Source organism: Biomphalaria glabrata, chromosome 5 (assembly GCF_947242115.1).
Source record: "Biomphalaria glabrata chromosome 5, xgBioGlab47.1, whole genome shotgun sequence".
NCBI classification, from domain to species: domain Eukaryota; kingdom Metazoa; phylum Mollusca; class Gastropoda; family Planorbidae; genus Biomphalaria; species Biomphalaria glabrata.
In genome coordinates, this window is record NC_074715.1 from 18,784,762 (window position 1) to 18,801,065 (window position 16,304).

The following is a 16,304-nucleotide window of genomic DNA, read 5'->3' on the forward strand; positions in this document are numbered from 1 at the left end:
TTTTTTAAGAATATGTTCTAAATTATCATCATTAACATTTCTTTGTATGTACAGAAAAAAAATTACCTTCAGTACAATTGTCTCCTGTATACCCTGGACTACAAAAAATACATTGGCCAGTTTCTGGATAACAATCTTGGTCTTTACAGAATGTAGAACATTCTTCTGTGCAGTTTTTACCATAGAAACCATATTCACAAGCTTTATTGATAAAACAAATAAGATTCTAATATTAAAAAATTACTAATTCTATTAGCATTAGTATACTACTATAATTGACATCACTAAATGATTAACTAAGTAAAAAATACTAAGTAAAGAATAGCAATAAATGTTTGCCAGTGTAAAATGACTAATGAAAAAAGTGAAAAGAAAGTTTTCTGTTCTAAAATAAGCTCTTTAAATGTGTTGCAAGGAATATCTATGTTTAATTACAGTAAATAATAACTGATATATAATAAATAAATAAATAAATAAATATGCAAAAAAAATTTTAATGGGCTCAGCAACACCATACCTGAGGGATCACACCAAAAGTTTTCAATTATCATAGAACTTTTGTCAAATAAAATTTCAATAGAAAAAGGATAACATACAGATAATGTACTTTATTACAATAATTATTATTGAGTCAGATAATTATATTGAGCTTCCATTCTCAAATGTAAATAAACACACTGCTATCAAAAGTCCAAATTATGTTTACAACTAAAAAAACAAGTCACCAGTAGTTCTGAACGACAATCTATCTGTATGTAAAAGAATAAAACAATAAATTAAAATGAACCCCTGTTGTAAGGCTTCATTGAACATTGACCTGGAAGTGTTTCCCTCTTGAAATTGAAATCAAATGAAGCTAAGAGAGTGGTATAAGTTTGAAGTGTCCCAAGGAGATGAGGAAACAAGATGTGCTAGCTATAAAGTCACAGAACTAATTGCACAACATTCTCATCCAATAATGTTGGTGAGTTCAATATGCCATGCATGTTAAGCTGCTGTAGATGACATTGGCCCTGATATATCAACAATGTCAAGCATCCTTGGTCTTCCTGCACAAATAGTGACAAATAAAAGTGAAGAACTAGACATCTTTAACCTCAGCTCAAGGAGCTCAAGTTACCATTATTTGAACACTGCACTTCTGCTTTTTATGTGTAGGATATAAAAAAGAGAAAAACTTTAAAAATGTGAAGAACTAGCTGGACTTGTTGGTATAAGAGGCACCATTACTGGAGATCTGTTGAGAGATACAGATCTAACAGAAAGCAACCTACTTTTGGACCAGGATGTTGTCAAACACTACTACAGAATGTGCATGAAACATGTGTGCCTAACAAATATATAAATCATAGTCTGGAACTGTTCATGCTTATAAAGCTGACATATGTTTATTTCAGAAACTGATTTTAGTTGACAGGATGTAAATGAAATTCTTCAAAAAGAGATTGTTGAGGCAACAAATCAGGAGACATTACCAGGAGAACTGCAAGCAACACATGGACACTGTTCAAGAAGTTAGTTGTGTGAAAGATTGTTCCATTTTTATTTTTTTCTGAAATTCCTAGAAAAAATATTGTATTAAGTCCAAGTCCAAACCTCTTGCAGGATGGCAGAGGAGGATGCAGGCAGGTTTTATATTCAGAAACAATTTTGAGGACCATCTGAAGAGCACAACACACAATTAGGAATCATTTACATACGTGAATAAAGATTTTCCGTATAAAACTTGCACCAGAAAAGCTGCATTCTAGGCTAATCAATGAGCATATGCATCAACGTACAAAAATAAACCCACATAAATCACAGAGGCATGGTGGCTGAGCAGTAAAGCTCTTAACTTCTGAACCAAGGTTCCAGGCTCAAATCCAAGTGAAGACTGGGAATTTTAATTCCGGGCGCCTCTGAGTCCACCCAGTTCTAACTGGTACCTGACAATTGTTGGGGAAAGTAAAGGCAGTTGGTCATTGTGCTGACCACATGACACCATCCTTAGCTGTGGGCCACAGAAACAGATGACCTTTACATCATCTGCCCTAAAGATTGCAAGGTCTAAAAGGGGAACTTAAATCACACTAACAGTAACATTATTTATTAGTGAAATAATTTGTGTCAAAAGAACATTTTTTATTGAACTCAATGAAGACTTTGCATATAATGTTGTTGTAACTCTGAGGGAGACAACTGAAGTAGTATGGTTAGATGAGAGAAGTTTAGTAAGACTGTCAATCTACATCTACAATAATTGATTTTTTTTAATGAAATCTGATACATTATCATTTCTATTGAAGAACATACATAAAAGTGAAGCCAATATTGTATTGAACAACAATAATGACACATACTTTCTGACATTGTTTTCTCATTTTTCTGAAACTGCTTTGAAATATGTTTAAATTCCAAATAATCAGAAAATGAAAATACACCTTTACTCTCGCATCTTTTAAAATATTTCTACACCTGGTGTTAGGACTAGGGTTAAGAGCTCAGCAAACTTTTTTTACTGGCTTCAGCAGAGCACTCATGAATCTATGCATGATAAATAGTCATACAAACTTTTTTATGACATTAATTATCCCACTATCCTCAGTAGTATGTCCAATCAGCTGTTTGTGTAGTGAACATAGAGAAGTTAAGTAATAACAAGGTTTATTTTTCACAGGAACTAAGTATCATCTTGTGTGTAATTCTGTAGTGCCATGTGCATATCTCTATATGGATCTAACTGGATCATTCTAAATCATGTGTAACTGTTGTGTCACCAGTTTCTGTCCTCTGCATTAATATTTCCAATGTATAACAATCCATAGGTTATGCATTATTGATTAACAAAATGATTTAAAAAAACAACAACTCTTCTTGTCTTTTCAAATTAAGAAGAAGAATTTATTCATTAAGTAAAAATATAGAAATCAAAATAGGTACTGACAATTCTAAAATGTTAATTTTATATTGATTAATTAGTGACATAATTAAAAATAACCTACTTTCCAAACAATGGCTTCCTTTATATCCATCTCTACAATGATTACATGTACCATCTCTATGATCACAAGTATTTTCTTCACAGAAATCAGAACATAGTTGTGAACAGTTGGGACCATAGAAGCCTTCAATACACTCTAGAAGTAAAGGTTGTATAGATTAAAGGTTATTGTTTTAACTCAATTGATAGCAATATGAAACAATATAAATTTATATATATATTGGCTAGATCAGTTACTCCAGATTTTGCCCAGTCTCAAGATGAAACCAAAGCCAGTGACTCATCTAAAGCCATATATATATATATTAAATATAAATTCAGTAAAACCAAACAGATTGGATTTAGATTTGGGAAAATTATTTAAAAAAAAAATTCATAAATATTTGTTTATTTATGAAGAATAATGCTGATAGAGTTGTTTTTTTTTTCAATATTTCTTATTAACTCTTTTAACTTATTTTTGTAAGCAGCAATGTCTTCAAGAAAATCTGGTAGTCCCCACCTCTGATTTCTGGATGTAATAAAACAGAACCTTAAAGCAGTGGACATTGATGTTTACTAGATGGCACTATGTGGAGAGAGATGGTGACAGAACGTTATGGGAAGCTAAAAAGCCTTGGCCTCAGATTTGGAAGAAAGGTGTGCCAACCGAAACAATGTCTGGCTCCTCTACCACCAAATCAAATGTCACCTTACACTGTGTGCTATGTGGAGGGGAATGCCTCTCGGAAATGGAGTTCCTCATGTGACTAAATGTTCTACAAGATGAACCATAGTCGTTCTACAACTGGGAGGGTAAAAGAGACATTGTAATAAAATAAATTTGCATTATACATACTATGGAATAAAAATGATCAGCAAAAAATTATTATACTCTTTTGTTTAGAAACATAGAGACCACAATAAAAGCAAAGTTAAATGTTACTTACGTTCATCACAAATGGGTATTTGGAATCCAGGTTTACAGCCATCCTTGCATTCACCTGTGACTTTGTCACAGTTACCCTTCATAATGCAGTTGGTACTACATGAAGTTAAGCAATTATATCCCCATGTCCCTTCTCCACAGTCTGTTTAACAAAATAACAAATTAATTTTAACCCATTCTACACAAAATATTAGGAAATTTTTTTTTAATGATACCATTAATTTTATAGTAAAAAATACAAAGGTAAGAAGTCTATAAAAAGCCATGTTAATATGTATAATTAAAAATGTAGCTCATATATAAGTAACTACTGTTCATCAACGCTGTGTAGCTTATGATGTCTTTTTACTTGTGTAACATCAATACAGTTCCTATAATTTCTTTGTGTGAATGGAAGAAGCACTATATTTCCTTTTCTTTATATATGTAAATTAAAAATATATTCTAAATTTGGTATTTTATATATTAAAAGAGAGTTCACCTTCAGTACAATAATCTCCTCTATATCCTGGACTACAAGATTTACATAGACCAGTTTCTGGATAACAGTCTTGGTCTTTACAGAATGTAGAACAATGTTCTGTGCAGTTTTTACCATGGAAACCAGGGTCACAGGCTAGTTTGGGAAAAGAAATAAAACTCCAATATTAATATTTTGCCAGTTTTATTTGCACCTTAAAAAAAAATACATCTAAACATCTATTTTATTAAATTATAAAAAGAGATATTTTTTAACAACTAATACATTATAAGTTTTTTAAGAATAAATGCAATAATATATGCAATCTATAATGTTTTCTTCCACAATAATAACACCTTCAATATTGAGAGCAATTAACGAATTATGCATCATAGGGAACCATTAAACCTTTTTTTATTGAAGCTTATTTTTATCTGGTAGCATATCCAAGGAGCTACTTAATTAATGACACACACAGAATAGTCAATACTTTTTTTTTTCAATATTCACAAGATTAATTTTTTACAGTACCAAAGTCATATGTCTCTCTAGATCTATGTACAACATTGCTCTGTTCTGTATTGTTAATTCAGTAAATAAAAGTTTAAAAAAAAATGCAATGCAGGTAAACAAACAAAAAGTTAAAGTTAAGATTAATTTAGTACTGAAATTATAAAAATAGCCTACTTTCCAAACAGTGACTTCCCTTATAGCCTTCTTTACAATTGGTGCATGAGCCATCTCTATGATTACAAGTTTTCCCCTCACAAAATACAGAACATGGTTGAGAGCAGTTGGTACCATAGAAGCCTTCAATACACTCTAAGAGTTAAAGGTTGCATAAAATTACAAGTTTTTGTTTTTACTAGTTATAGAGCAATCCATGCTATTATTTGATAACTATATAAAACAACATGAGTGAATCTATCAAATTGCAAGTAAGTAAAGTATTCCCTTTAAGAACTTGAACCTATGGGGTAGACAATGTAAAACTTATATGTTTCTTTGTCCAACAGTAACCATAAATGTCAAGGGGTTAGCAACAACTGTCTTTTCTTTACCTAATGCCAAAGTACCCTTTGGATTTGGGTAGACTCAGGCATGTTATATAAGTCTCAAAGTATAAATTCCAAGTCTTCACCATGAATCAAACTACAGATCCTCTGGTTGAAAGCCAACCCTGTTCTCAGTTATCCATTGATTAATCTATTTAATTTGTTTTTAAAGTTACAAGGTATTTTAACTCTGTAGAAAAAAAATACCCATAAATTGTAGGGTTGTTTTTTTTATTAATTAAAAATTTTTCGACTCAGAAACAGACACAACAGAATGAGGCAACATATGTAACAGAAGCTCAAAATTGGAACCACTGAAATCTGCCCATGTGGAATGTCACCAGAGAATGCTGACCATGTCCTTCAAAACTGTTCTCTTTACAAGACTCTGGCTCCAAAACTATATGGAGAGCTCCCTGATTTGGAAAACATTGCACAGTTCATCTCAAATATTGGTCTAGTCATCTGAACGCTCCAACATAAAAATGAGAATGAGGACGAAGAAGAATTGATAATTGTAAAAACAAAATAATTTTTCTATACAATTTCTTCAAACTTATTATCTCTTGTACTTTTTTTTTTCCTTTGGCATACAGCTGTGCACAAGATACAGAACTCATTACTATTGAACCTAGGATGGAGTTTCAATGAACAGCCAAGAACTAATATATGTTTTAAGAAACAGAAGAACAATAAAAGTAATAACACTCCAATATCAACTTACTTTCTTCACAATTGGGCAATTGGAATCCAGGTTTACAGCCATCCTGGCATTTACCTGTAATTCTTTCACACTTATTATTCATAAAACAGTTTGTACTACATGGTTTGGAGCAATTATCTCCCCAGGTCCCTTTGTCACACTCTGTCAAAATAAAAAATTAAAATATAAACTTAATATATTTACACATTTTATAATGAAACAAACAAGGTTAACATAAATGTTAAACCACCTAGCTAATGATTCCATTTTTTTAATTAAATGTGTTTAAAAAGAATATTAATATTTTTAAGTACATGCAGAAAAAAATCACCTTCATTACAATAGCCTCCTCTATATCCTGGAATACAAGATTTACATAGACCATTTTGTGGATAACAGATTTCATAATTGCAGAATGTAGAACATTTCTCACTGCAGTTTGTACCATAGAAACCAAAGTCACATGCTTAATTGAAAAATAAATAAAAGATTTTAATAGTAATACTTAACTTATTTTCTATGTATTCTTAAAACTGAACAATAATGTCAATAATGATTAACAAAGTAAAAAAAAATACCATCTAGTAAAAAAATATAAATAGTGTTTGTAAAGTAATTTGAAATAACCCACTTTCCAAACAATGCTTTCCTTTATATCCATCTATACAAAGTGTACATGTACCATCTCTAGGATTACAAGGTTTATCTTCACAGAAGACTGAACATGGCTGAGAGCAGTTTGCACCATGCAAGCCATCAAAACATTCTAGATACAGAGGATACATAAATAATATTTTGACACATTCATTAAAATAATAGTATTACACAGTTTTTATAAGAAGATATAATTTTTGAAAACAAAAACAATAAATCCTAAGTTGCTTCCAACTTACTTTCCTCACAATTGGGTGTTTGAAATCCAGGTTTACAACCATCTTGACATTCCCCAGTGATTTGGTCACATTGATTGTTTGTAATACAGTTAGCACTACATATATTTGAGCAATTATCTCCCCATGTTCCTTCTGAGCATTCTGTAAAAGTAAAATCACATATAAATCAATCAATACATTGAAAATAGGAGGTCATTTTTTCTTAAGACAGATGTTCTTTTCCTTTCAACTTAAAAGAGACATTTATGTGAGTGATGGGGTGACAACATTTCTAATGGAAAGCCTGGGCAGTAATTTGTTGAGTAATTAACATCAGAACTTGCCTCTCTTGCATACTGACTAGAACAAAAAAAAAAAAGATGGAACTCCATTACAATTTTAGTTCAAGTGGCTGTAGGAATTTGCCAAAGAGAAGTTCCTGTTTCTTCAACTTCAGGGGCTTCAAATTAAAATTCTGTTAAAGTTTACTCCCTTAACTTAAGATTTACTATGAGACACACAAAGCAAAGTGTTCGTTGACCTACAGTTAAAGGGTTTGGTTTGTGGGTATGAGGGATTTTTGGAAATCGAAAGGCTTTGAATGTCTCAAAATCTTGGGGCAAAACCTTCAACAAAAACCCATGCAATTTACCCTTAGGCTCAACAGTCTGTGTTTCTGTTTGTCACCAAAAGGTGCATTGGATTTGCCTTGAAGACAGACTGACTAATTACTTTCCTTTCAATTCTACATTGATATTCAGCAGTAACAACAAATATTAAACTTCCATTCTAGATGCTTCACACAGCCATATTAAAATATATATATATATTAAACAAAAGAAAAGTTGCTATCATTATTTTATTTTTCAATGAATAGTCTTATTTATTTATATATTTTTGAACCAAAATATAACTATTAAACTATATTTGTATTTTTTTTTGTTCTCTCAACATTTGATTATTCCAAAGACCTTCTTATTAAATGGTTTGCTTTAAATTTATTTAAGACTTCATTAAAATGTTTATAAATATTTGTTCATCATAAATATGTTTTATAGACAGATTAAAATTCCTTTATTACAACTGTTTCCTCTAAACCCCAAATACAACATTCACATAGACCATTTTGTTAATAATAACAGATTTGGTGTTTACAGAATGTAGAGCACCTTTCAGACCTTTTTTTTTACTATATAAACCATAGTCTCAATCTTAGTTTTAAGTATATAGTCAAATTAATTTAATAGATTTCATTTCATTAAGATTTCTTTTCATTAAGATTTCCTTTTTTTTCACTTATGTCCCAAACATTTGAAAACATTATGATCTATGAATATGTTAAAAAAAAAAAAAAAAAAAAGGTAAAGACTACAACTTACTTTCTTCACAAAAAGGCATTTTGAATCCAGGTTTACAGCCATCCTGGCATTCACCTGTGGTTTCGTCACATTTTTTGCTTGTAATGCAGTTTGAGCTACAATTAGTTGAGCATTTATCACCCCATGTCCCATCTTTACATTCTGTTAAAAAAAAAGTAAAGTTAATTAGAATTTTAAATGTTAAATTAATTTTAAAAAGAGGACAAGGGTATTGGAGCTATTCAAATCTACTCACATTAATTGTGGAGCTAAATATATAATTGAATCTAGATCTATATTTTGAAGTGTACATTACATCTAGATCTAGAGTATAAGACTAAAAATCATTAAAAATATATTAAAAGACTCTAATATGTTATCTGATTAACTGATATCACAATGACTTAATTATACTGTTGTAAAGTAGTCTAGCTGAAGATTCTAGATTTTTTTTGTACTTATATTATAAATTACAGAAGTTAATTCAAAAGAGAAGATAATTATTTCACACACATGTCATGTGTCAATCTAGTGATGCATGTTAATCTGCTAAGTCTTATTTTTGTTATCCTGGCTGATTCAGGCAATTTACTCCATTCTCTAATGACACTAGGAAAGAATGAGCACTTTTATGAGTTTGTCCTAGCCTATGGAATAAGAAATATGCCTTTATCTTTACTTTTTCTGACTTTACCATTGGGTTTTGTTTTTATATAATTTGTAAATTATGGATCTGTGTTTTATGTATTATTACTATAACTTTACTTTTTAATCAAATGTGAAAACTCATTTGTTATAAACCTCAGGGCTCTATTTAGCTGCTGTATTCTAGTTTCTAAATGTCTTCTTCAGAACAGAGGACTCATATTCTAATATTGGCTTAATCAAGGTTAAAATAACATTTTAGTTTTATGTTCTTGTTTGATTAGTACAAATTTCTTTTAATGAATATCATTTCAGAAATAAGAGGATTCCATGAAAACTTTTCATTTATTATAACACTTAAGAGTTTTTACTCTGCTTAACTGGTTCACCTTCACCAATCCTTTAGTCTTAGTCCGTTGGGGCACCACACAAGGTCTGTATTAACCATCTTTCTATTTCTCTGTCTTTTGACTTGGATAACATTTCTTTCAATATTCAATGACAAGCCCGTCCATTATTTTCTTTTGTCTTACCATCTTTTTCTCTGTCTGAGAAATCTTTTTCCTGGTAGGCCTACTACTAGCTAGGCTGTTCCCTCAAGAGAGGCTCAAGGAAGGAAATGAATTGGCTAGTCCTGAGGACCTTGTGATATGCCGATATGGCAATAAAATTTATTATATATATAATTATATAAGCTTGCGTAGATCTCCATCTATCATCTAGTTAGCATGTCATGGATTGGACCATCTCTTCATTTGTATGTAACGCAGTCTTTGTAAGTGACAGTTTTACACTGATACTTACTAAGCCAACTTTATCTTTCTGTAGGATCTCAATTCGTTAGGATCCACTTCTCTAGATCTGCAGTCAGAGTCCGGACATGAAAAAATAAAAGAATGTGGCCGTGACCAGGGCAGGGAGCGCATTAGTCTGAGGGCTAGATCTATTACCTTTTACTCTCCCAGATTGCTTTAAGTTTTGCAAGTGCTGCTGCGGACTGTGCCAGTAGTTTAGGGCTACGTTTACTGTCCTTCTTAAAATTAGGTTTACTTTTTTTTTCGCACTTTTGTTAAAATATATTTATCAACACATGTAGCCTACATATAGATCTAGATAGAATTTTAAACAAATTAGTCTAAAATGATATAATTTAGATCTAGACCTAGATTGTACTAATATTATATGATATTACGTCATTGTTTGTTGTTTATGTTTTGTGCGAAAGCAAAGGATCGGACGGAAATAAAAAGTTAGTTATATATGTCTACCTTGATAAAGACAGTCTCGTTATTATCATTATTAATTATATAGTAAGTACGTCTACAGTAATTTATTATTAATCTGTGACAACAGAACATGGTGTCAGATTTGGTTTCAGATCTGGTGTTAGATTAGGTGTCAAATCTAGTGTCACATTGCTGGTAACAGGTAGATCTAGATCTAGTGGTTTCTAAATTCAAAATGTTTAATGCAAGAAGACAAACCAGTTGCGTATGCGTCAAGATCATTAACAGAAACAGAGTGCAGATATGCACAAATAGAAAAGGAAATGTTAGCTATAGTGTTTGCAGCTGAACATTTTCACCATTATATTTTTGGAAGAACTGTGACTGTACTGTACAATCAGATCACAAATCTTTTCAAACTATTGTGACGAAGCCTTTACACAAGATTTCACCAAGACTTCAGTTGATGATGTTAAGACTGTTGAGATATCAATTAACAGTAACTTACACTCCAGGTTCAAAAAATGCAAATAGCCGATACGTTATCGCGTGCGTACATCAATGGTCAAGAACAATACAATTCAAATGATGACATGGTTATGAGAATTCATATCGCAACAGCACAGTTTCCGGGAAGTGATCAGAAGATTATTGAAATTAGAAGGAAAACTGAATCTGATGCTAAATTAAAACTTGTAATCAATTATGTCAGAGAAGGTTGGCCAAAGATAAAAACTCAAGTTCATGAAACAGTGAAAGTGTATTGGTCATTTAAATACAGTATTCATGAAGAGAATGGAATATTGTTTTATGAGAACAGAATTATAATTCCTTCAAGTATGAGAAATGAAATTCTTGACAAGTTGCACATAGGTCATTTTGGTCTTGAGAAAACCAGATCGAAGGCAAAACAGAGTGTGTTTTGGCCAGGATTGTCTAAAGATATTTTTTCGACAATAATGAAATGCGCAACATGTGCAACGTTCAAAAGAAATAATGTGAAGGAAAAATTGCTACCTCATGCTGTACCAGACAGACCATGGAAAAAAGTTGCGACAGATTTGTTTGAATGGCGAAACAATGACTATTTGCTAGTTGGGGACTATTTCTCTAAATACCCTGAAATAAAACGACTGGAGAACAAAACAGCAGAATGTGTTATCAGGGCAATGAAAGGTATTTTTGCTAGACATGGCATACCAGAAGAAATAGTGAGCGACAACATGCCATTCAATAGCTATCAATATAGATAGTTTGCTTCTGAATGGGGTTTTAAGATAACAACATCAAGCCCCAGGTACCCTCAATCAAATGGACAAAGTGAGGTGTATGTTGGTATCGTAAAGCAGATATTCAACAAAGCATACAAAAGTGGTAAAGATCCATATCTCGCTATGCTCGAGTATAGAAATACTCCGATAAGCGGACTGCTTTATTCGCCATCACAACTGCTGATGAGTAGAAGACTCAGGGACGTCATTCCAACTGATCCCAAACTATTGAAACCATCAGTTGCTGAAAATGCAGAGACATTACTCAACGAACGACAGATGAAAAGCAAAGTGAAATACGATGCAAAAGCAAGGTTACCTAAAGACTACTCTGTCGGGGAGAAGGTGAGAGTTCGTCTAAGACAAACATGGAAGAAAGCAGTCGTCATTAAGAAACATCCATCACCCAGATCTTACATCATAAAGACAAATGATGGAAAAACATACAGACGAAATCAACGGTTTTTAAACAAGAGCTACGAAGAAGACATCTCTGGGTACTATGATACCGACGAAGACAGCAAACTGTTAGAACAAACGAAACAGACAATTATAAACCAACATCTAGAGAACTTGTGCCGGTCAAGACAACCAGAAGTGGTCGAGTTGTCAAAATTCCTTGTAAATATAAGTCTTAAGAACTTAAAAAAAAGGAAGGATGTGATAATAGCTTAAAAAGGAAGGATGTACTAATATTATATGATATTACGTCATTGTTTGTTGTTTATGTTTTGTGCGAAAGCAAAGGATCGGACGGAAAAAAAAAGTTAGTTATATATGTCTACCTTGATAAAGACAGTCTCGTTATTGTCATTATTAATTAGTAACGTCTACAGTAATTTATTATTAATCTGTGACAACAGAACATAGATTTTAAGTCCGCATCTACATTTATGTTCTTAAAATCAACACTTTTGTTTAGTTACAATATATAGACATAGTTCCTATGGGAATCTATTATTGGCCAGGATATTGTATAGGCCTATGCATAGATCTTTAATGCCTTTATGTAAACCTACATTTCGCCAATAGTGTAAACCGAATTTATTGTATTATTGAGTTAGAAGCAAATTATAGCCCTACATTGGGCCACAGCAAGTATAAAACAAACCGTAGCCTACATTTCCCGAATTATCTTCCACATTTACCTTACGTGTCAAAGCTGAATAAATCATACTTAAATTTTAAGGTAGGCCTACCCCTACGTTGTCAAAGATGAAGTTGTATAATTCTGAGAGTTTTTCTTTGACAGCGGCATTCAGGATAAGCATATTATGCCAATGGTATTGATATTGACAACATACCACCTGAAGTCCTAAAAGAAGGAGGAAGTGAAATAGTTGACCAACTGCACATACTATTCAACAAAATTTGGTTAACTGAAACACCTCCCTGTGAGTGGGAAAAGAGTGCTAATAAAACAACCAAAGAGATCTATCACAATGTGAGAAATGGCTTGGCATCACTTTGTTGTCAGTACCAAGCAAGTTTTTCAACAGAATCTTGCTTAACCGAATAAAGGGGGTGGGGGGGGACTAGTGACTTACGCTTAAATTTGGATTTAAGTGAGGATGATTCGTGCAAAACGTCGACCTCACTCTCTCGCCCTAAAGCCCATCCTTTTCCGGAAGCAAGATTTGGTCAAGATGTCCGTGGACGAGTTTGTGTGCAGTGGATGACCAGAGACTTTCTGTGTGTCTTGTCCTGCTCTAGATTGCTCCACAGCACTGTTGGTAGTTGCCTTTCTGTCCGATTTGTCTAGTTTTGTGACGTTACGCACAGGCCGCCAAGTCCAGACTTCACATGCTAGGTTTGACAGAACCTCAGTGTACCTAAGGGGAGAGCAGGCCGGATTCAGAAAAGGGAGATCTTGTGCTCACCAAACACCAACACCCGAATAATTATTGAACAATGTGTCGAATGGCAATCTCCTCTTTATGCGACATCTGTCTATTTTGAAAAGGCCTTTGATAGTATAGACAGAGAATCTATCTGGACAGTAATGAGACATTACGGGATCCCAAATAAATATAAAGTGATGGCAAAAATAAATAAAAAAACCTTATGATGGTTTCACCTGTCACGTAGCCCACTGTGACAAACTGTCAGAGAAATTTCCAGTCACAACAGGAGTCAAACAGGGATGTCTTCTTTCACCACTCCTGTTCCTTCTAGTATTGGATTGGGTCACAATAGAAGCCTACTCTAATTCAGGAAAGGAATTCAATGGACTTCACACAAAAGCTGGAAGATCTGGAATTCGTTGATGACGTAGACTTATTATGACACAGACTACAGGATATGCAAGAAAAGGTCAAAGCTTTAAGTGGAGTAGGAAAAAGAGTAGTCCTCAAAATAAATCACCAAAAAAAACAAAAGTACAAAACAACAAACAAATTGGAGACACACATCGGATTCTCAGATCATAGGTCAAGTAGATAGTGTAGTCAGTGTATCAGGTGGAATAGATGAAGACATTAAACGTCACATAAATCTAGCGCGTCAGACATTTACATACCTAAAACCAACCCGGAAATCTACCCACATCTCTAACAAGACTAAAATAATAAATTTTAACTCTTATGTCAAGACTGTATGGTTCTGAAACATGTAGAACAGCTAAAGTAACAACAAAAAAAGTACAGACCTTCATCAACAGATGTCTGAGAAATATCTTTAAAATACACTGATACGACAAAATAGAAAACACCAAACTGTAGACAGAAAAATATAGAGGTGCAGATCTAGAGAGGAAGTGGAGATGGATTGGTCACACACTTAGAAAAGATGCCAACAGCAGAGCTAGGTAGGCCATAGAATGGAACCCCCAGGGCACAAGACATAGAGGAAGACCAAAAAGAACGTGGCGACGCAGTATACTAGATGAAGCCGAGAGGACAGGAAAGAGCTGGGAAGCCATTAGAAAAGTTGTAAGAGACCGTGGAGAGTGCCGTGCTTTGGTTGAGGCCTTATGTTCCACTAGGAACGCAAAGGAAAGATGACGATATTATGCCACTGAAATCACTGGATTTAGTTTTTTATTCTTACAGAAAAGCTGCAGAGCATTCAAGGCTATAATAATGCCACGGTTGTGAAAAGTCCGAAAAGCGTATTTTAAAAGTCAATTAAAAAGCACATTGTCAGCTTAAAGCTAAGTTCGTATCCTTTTCATGAGGACGCCCAAAACGTTGCCTAAAAGTTCAGAATAACGTGTATATAGGATCCGGTGTATCGAAACATAATCTACGGAATGGAACACAGCTTCAGCAGCTCGAATACCAGGATAATTAAGTGGTTTAGGTGCTTAGATGAAACCCCTTGAGGTGCTTGGGAAGATTAAGCCAACAAGATGGCAAGGGACTGAAGGGAGTAGGTTAAAAGTTTCATTGTTGCAAGAGATGAAGGACAACTATTAGTAGCTTTTCGTATTACTTTTCTCAACTACCTTGTATTTAGATAATTATATTTTCATTTCAATGAGAAATGGACGAGCTCTCATCCAAATCACAAGAAAGATGACGCTTACTATAAGCTATCCCGACAAGACCAACGTCTAATCTTTCGACTCAGGACCGGAAGCAACACAATGCGACAACACATGTACCGGAAGCTCAAAATTGGAACCAGTGAAATCTGCCCATGTGGAGTATCACCAGAGAATGCAGACCACGTCCCCCAAAACTGCTCTCTATACCAAGAGGCCCGTATAAGACATTGGCCCCAAATCACCCCAATAGAAAGGAAACTATATGGAGAGCTCTCTGACTTGGAAACCACTGCGCAGTTCATCTCATGTATTGGTCTACTCATCTGAACACTCCAACCTAACAATGAGAACGAAGAAGAAGAAGAAGATAATTATAATTATTGGTAGTTTATTATTTTGTTTGGTGTCGAGAACAAGGGAAAGAAATTGTACTTGACATTTGTGGTGGTATTAGTTCCGCAGCTCCGAGAGCTGCGGGTAGTTTGTCTGCAGAGTCACTTGACCTGTATGGGAGCTTGAAGGCACTACGCCTAACAGCAGAGTTTCTCGCCAAGGCTGTACGGGAGGACTGATTCTTCCAGCCTTGCCACCAATTGGAGTTCATCTCTCAGGTGTTATTAGTTGAATTAGCCCCTTTATAGCCTACTTTTTGTATTAGGTAAAACCTTCTGTTTCATTTCACTGGCGCAGTGGTTAGTGTATTGGCCAGAGGAGGGTTGAGGCCTCGAGTTTTAATCCAAGTCATACAGCTTTATTTTTATAAAACGCATTTGAAAAGCTATCAAGGTTCACATAGTGACCCAGCTACCCTACTCTTTCTCCCTCCCCCCACCCGTTTCCTTTTCCCAACTGGTCCAGTGATAGGATCATAGCACATTCAGAAAGCTAAAAGCATGAAATTGCGCTAAACAAAAACAATTGGTAAGAATATTTCTAATCGGACAGATTTTGTATTGTTAGCCTAGATTTAATTACATCACTGATCCAAACTAATTGATACACCTAATTAATATTGTTTCTTGAATACTTTAATCGCATTTATAAATAGAAATGTCTAATTTTTAAGTGTTTATTATTTTGCGACACTTGAGTGCCTTACAAAATATATCCCGCCCACATGAAATCAACGTCTAGCGCCACCACTGCATTCAGAAATACAACAAATTTTTAATTTTTTAAATTGTTGTTTAATGCTTAAAATATTGATGCTGTTGAATAGCCTATAAAGTTTACATTATCACTGATACATCGTTTCTTATACATTTTAGCAAGATTTGAAATAAAGATTATAGGCCTATTGTGTAGATACCTATTAC

At 33.7% G+C, this 16,304-nt stretch overlaps 1 protein-coding gene across 1 annotated transcript in view; it reads right to left on the reverse strand.

Annotated features, from left to right (window-relative positions):
• Nucleotides 1–16,304, reverse strand: part of LOC106078339 (uncharacterized) — a 64,993-nt gene that overhangs the window by 24,303 nt on the left and 24,386 nt on the right. Inside the window, exons 15-24 of the mRNA XM_056028846.1 lie at nt 8,381–8,521; nt 7,023–7,163; nt 6,761–6,895; nt 6,461–6,595; nt 6,151–6,291; nt 5,059–5,193; nt 4,393–4,527; nt 3,913–4,053; nt 2,985–3,119; nt 67–201 (exon numbers count right to left, since the gene is read on the reverse strand). Of these exons, the coding sequence (XP_055884821.1) occupies nt 67–201; nt 2,985–3,119; nt 3,913–4,053; nt 4,393–4,527; nt 5,059–5,193; nt 6,151–6,291; nt 6,461–6,595; nt 6,761–6,895; nt 7,023–7,163; nt 8,381–8,521 (1,374 nt within the window). The remainder of the gene's footprint in view (nt 1–66; nt 202–2,984; nt 3,120–3,912; nt 4,054–4,392; nt 4,528–5,058; nt 5,194–6,150; nt 6,292–6,460; nt 6,596–6,760; nt 6,896–7,022; nt 7,164–8,380; nt 8,522–16,304) is intronic.